The 5304-nt window shown below is 49.9% G+C and overlaps 1 protein-coding gene across 1 annotated transcript; it reads right to left on the reverse strand.

Moving 5' to 3' along the window:
• Positions 1 to 705: 705 nt before the first annotated feature.
• Positions 706 to 1404, reverse strand: LOC119461675 (elongation of very long chain fatty acids protein AAEL008004). Its single transcript, XM_037723044.2, has one exon. The coding sequence runs from the start codon at positions 1402 to 1404 to the stop codon at positions 706 to 708; it is 699 nt and encodes a 232-aa protein (XP_037578972.2).
• Positions 1405 to 5304: the final 3900 nt, after the last annotated feature.

The raw sequence follows: 5304 nt of genomic DNA on the forward strand, positions 1-5304 counted from the left end.
GCCGACTGTGTTCGCAGCTATCGTTGTGCTTCGAGTGTTGCTTGTGTTTGTCGGCACAGGTTCGCCCAATAATGAAGCAGTTTCGTCATACAGTTTTACGACTGTTTTCTTCACCATCACTACTACGTCACATGTGTTTTTTTAGCATATGCATATTTATTGTCAGCCCCCTGATAAACCACTTCAACCATCTTGGAAAAGTCTAGAAGTTTCTTCAATTTCGCAAAGCTTGGTTCCATATCAGTGATAAAGTGTACAAAGTCTATACGTGCACTTCGTCAGAAGTTACCTACAAGCTGACTCGGCAATGATTGTCACAAAGTCTGATGGAACAGCATAGAAAAAGCGCATTTACCCTAGCACGTTCCCAGTGCCAGCACAGACATCTCGCATCAGTAATATGAAAAGACACGCTGATAAGTAAAATTTATTACAGCATTCGCACTACACGGCTTTCACCAAGATAAATTCAAGATGGTAAAGCGCAAAAATAGCATCACTGTACCGGGCGTCTGTATGCAGCCTTAGAATGGATTAACACTCAAACTGAACAGCGAGACTTGTATGCGCGCCGCAATCAACTAAATCATGTATATTAAACATATAAGACTACACCCTACCTAAGAAACCCCGACCTGTGGTGTTGATTATTCGTCGCACTCATGTTCGCGGGTCTCTTGAGAGACGAAGAGGCGCAGATGACAGTCAGTTCTCAATACACGTCACGGCTCGTGCTTGATCTTTTTTTTTTCCAAGCCAGCCGCGCCTTTGTCGAAGCGTTCGTCTAGTCCACTCTGACATGGCCGCACGGTCCCCCTTTGTCCTGGCATACAAGTTCACGTAGAACAGTACGAATAATGAGAAGAACAGCACGGCTTGGCCGAACTCGAGCCACACGAAGAGGGGCACGTAGTTTCCCGTGTCGAAGATCAGGCACACGGCGTGCACCATGTACAGCACAAACTGCACGATCTCCACCATGGTGATGTAGCGCTTCCAGCAGAGCCACTTCTTGAACGCCGGCCCGAGCCCGGACGGGAAGTAGTACAGATACGACAGGACGTGCACGAACCCGTTGATGCACACGACGAACATGGTCTGCGACTGGGCGGCGTAGGTGACGTTGATCCAGACGTTCCAGGCGACGATCACGTGGTGCACCATGTGCAGCGTGGTCACCTGGTCGTACTTCCGCCGCAGCACGTAGAACACAGTGCTGGCCAGGTCGGACAGCTTGAACATGTAGAGGTACCATGAGAGCTTGACGATCTCCAGGCTGGCCGGCTCGCTGCTGATGTCCAGGTCCATCAGGAACGAGTACCCGCGGTCCCAGAAAGCGAGCATAGCGAAGCGCACCACGAAGAACGCGCTGAACAGCGCGGCCAGCGGGCTGTAGACGAGCATGCAGCCCCGCAGGTGGCAAGAATTGCGCCTCGACATTCGTCGGGGTCCGACGACCTTGACGAAATAGACGTACGCGGCTGTGATGATCCTTCGGTCCTGTGATCGCGCAGCGGAAACCAAGGTATTCCTGCCTCAGCCGCGCCGCCGAATATGTTGGCCTGTCGCGACTCCATCGTTTGCCGGTGCACGTGCAAGACGCTTCTTGAACCGAACTGCGCGCGCTGATGCCACCGCTGCGCTTTCGTGAACCCTGCAGTCAACCGTGCGCTCCCTGCGCCGGTCACTGGTGTTCTCCGTTTTAAGGGGAGGGTATTGACACATATATGTACTTGTTTATCTTTCACCGGTGACCGCTTTTCACCGGCTAACAAATGTTAAACGCTATCGCTCGGCGCCAGGTGCGGCTGCATGTATCGGAAGTTTCTCGAACGTTATCGATGCTTCTATCCGTTGCCTGTTGTCACTGACGCTTATGTTATCTGATTGTATGAGCGACGGGAATTGTCTAGTGCTTTCTGGAAGACACGCGCGCACAAGGGAACCTTCGATGACTCATGTATAAAAGCCGACGCGTTTCGCCACTGATCGGATTTTCGACGATCGCCGACTGTGTTCGCCGCTATCGTTGTGCTTCGATTGTAGCTTGCTTTTGTGGGCACAGGTTCGCCAAATAAAGAATCAGTTTCGTCATTACGACTGTTTTCTTCACCGTCACTACTACGTGACAATATCGCGACCTAGTGGCCCCAGCTATTAGATTGCTTGGGCCACTGGGTGCGCAGTAGAAGGCCTGAGGACGACGGCATGACGAGAGTAAGATCACCAATTCGAAATGACGACGAGAGAACGACCACGACGGAATCGTGACCAGGAGCACATGCCTAGCGACCCAAATTGTGACGCAATGCACTGTCATGCACACGCGCACTCAGTTGGCTGTAACGCCCCCTTTGATAATATGTATATAAGAGAGTGTTTCGTTCTATAAAGCCCGTTTTTTGACGCATTTCATCTCGTGCAAACCACACGGTGTCAGCAGTGGTCGGACTGCGGCCGATGTACGCAGCCGTTGAAAGAAAAGCGGACGGGTAGCAATCCAACGATGGTGGCTCGAAGGTCCGAACTAGTACGAGAATGGAGAACGGGGAACAGCAACAGCGCCAGCAGACCGGCGCCCCAGTCACCTCGCTACTGCCACCGCCAAAAGTCTTCGACACCACAGGAGACGTATGGCAAAGTTGGAAGACGTGGTGGCAGGAGTTCGAGCTCCTCGCAACGGCAACGTACCTAAACCAGCAACCCAAGGAGGTACAGTACAGGCAGCCACTTTTCTCATGATTATCGTAGAGCACGTGCGCAAGACGTATAGCACTTTTGCTTTTGCATCGGATGAAGAGAAGTCGGACGTAGAAGGCCTGAAACTTAAATTTGAGGCATTTCACAAGCCCGCACTAAACCTAGCCTATCACGAGTTTCGTTTTCGAAAGCGCGACCAAAATGAGGTCGAAAGCTTCAACGACTGGTTAACAAACCTACGAGTGCTAGCAAAAAGTTGCGAGTTTGGGGAACTCGAAGAGCGTATGCTCAGAAGCCGTATTATTCTCGGAATAAGAGACGAAAAGCTGCAACAAAAGCTCGTCTATGAAAATGCTTCATTTGCAAAGACTGTACAGCTCGCGAGAACATGGCAAGGAACAGTGCGAAGAAATACAGGCACGCCCCAAAAGCCATTACACTGGCGAGATGAACGCCCTATCTGAGGCAAAAGGTCGGCGTTGCACAAAGTGCGCAAAGGTTCATTAGACTGACAATGTCTGCCCCTCAAAAGGACGCACATGCAGAAAATGCGGCGGAAGGAATCACTTCGCCATATCCTGCAAGAAGATGGCCAAGAACTTTCACTCGAAAGAGCAAAAGGTAGCATCTACTGAAACGCAAGGCGTTTTCTGGTTTTAAACAGTAGTGTTTTAGCTGAGCGCTGTTTTTAGTGAGCGCGTGTTTTAGCTGAGCTCGCTCCGCTACAAAGCCGACTGAGCGCAGCGTCACAGGCTCACAGCATAGAGAAAGGAATTCTCTATGGTCACAGCGTGTCTACTTGGCCTCTTCGCCGTTTTGCAGCCGAGTTGATAGCGCGTCGCTCGCGTCTCGGCAAGACGCGCTTATCAAATTCGAAATCTACGCACTACCCTGCAGTATGTCAGAGCGTGAAATCTGAGCCGAGCGGACGGTAAGCGGCGCTGTGCTAAAACCATAGATAAACGTACTACGTAAAGAGCGGACACTCCCGTAGGGCCTTGCGGCCCAGCTACTGCAGCTGCACTGCTACCAGCGCGACCAGCGGCTGGTCAGACCGTCAATTTTGTCTTCCGAAATTCGGGACGCCTGGTTTGGCTCTGTTTTGGTTTCGGTTTTGACAGCAGCGCTTTTCAATATGATTTAGCTAGCTGTTTAAGTGTTGAACTACGTTGTCTTTAGTGAAGCTCCGGTTTTGTCTTTTTCTCATAAACAGGCGTATAAACTAGCTGATCGCAATCTTTTTACTAAACATGAAAAACGGAATTTGCTCATGCGAACAGCATAAAATCACCTACGTCAGCTGCATTGTGAACAAGGAACCTGTACAGGCTCGGAAGCATCAAAACACTTTTTTGACTTGGTCAGTGACCGTATTTTTTCATTAACCCAACATGCTACCTGACCAGACGAGCTTTCGTCGAACTCTTGACCATAAAATCATGCGGTCAGAGATTTTGTTGCTTTGTTCTCATTTTTTTGCCGTTCTTCTGAATTACAAACAACAGGAAGGAGTAGTGGCACAGTACAAAATGCTTTATTTTTCCTTGTTTACAAGCATACTACCAAGATCCTATTGGACACAACTAATTTCAGTACATGTGCTTAAAATTGCAGGTAAGGAGCAGGCACAACAACAAGAATGGTTTAGCAATGACAGCAACGCGTTATGTACAGCCCACGCTTACGAACCAGCCTCGGTGGGCGCCGAAGCATATATTGTATGCTACGCACGCAAAAATACACTCTATCAGCATCAATAAACATCTCTTTAACAATGTTGAACGCAAACAACTGCAAATTCTTAGTGCAGACAAAAGGATGCAACTTACCGCAGCAGCGAACCGGCATGTTGAAAGCGCGGCGAGGTGGGCGTATCCAGCGGCACATGACCGGAGCAGCCGGCGCAGCATCAACGTTTCTATGGAGACGGGACACCACAGAGGGGACGTCATAGAGAAATATATGACGCATCGATGCAGCCCGCTGGAGGCATGATAACCTGTCTATCTTTGAAGCGAAGTGGAAGCGCTTGTCGCTACGCCATCTGGTGGGTGGTCAGACCCTCAATTGTTCGGCCGCGAAACGGCCCTTGTGGCCACTCTTTATGTAGTATGTTTCTCTATGCTAAACCTGTCTAGTATCGCATGCTAGTGGGAAAGACGATGGCTGCTCGTCTATACCATTCAGATAGAAGGAAAACCAATGTTTTGCAAGCTGGACACAGGCGCAACCTGCTCAATTATCGCGCACAGCCAGCTGCACAAAATAAACAAGCAGCCACACGACTGTAACGTAGTTTTAAACACGTTCTTTGGCTTCCAGAAAGAAAAAAAGCAACGGAACAAGTTCGTCTCGAAGTTCCAACGTGAGAAACCAAGATTCAGACAGGCTTTTTTGTTGTGGAGGACGAAGTGGCCGTGACGTTGAGCGGCGCAGTTGCTGAAGAGTTGTGCTTACTTCGAAGAGTCTCTTATGTCGAGCAACTAGAGCTTTACGATGCAGCGAAGCCTTACGAAGACGTGTTCGAGGGTATAGGTCAATTGGAGGGTATGGTTTACCACGTGCAGCTCAAGCCTGGTTCCCGGGGAGCAGTGAAACCAGCAC

The sequence above is a fragment of the Dermacentor silvarum genome, chromosome 8, assembly GCF_013339745.2.
Source record: "Dermacentor silvarum isolate Dsil-2018 chromosome 8, BIME_Dsil_1.4, whole genome shotgun sequence".
Taxonomy (NCBI): Eukaryota; Metazoa; Arthropoda; class Arachnida; order Ixodida; family Ixodidae; genus Dermacentor; species Dermacentor silvarum.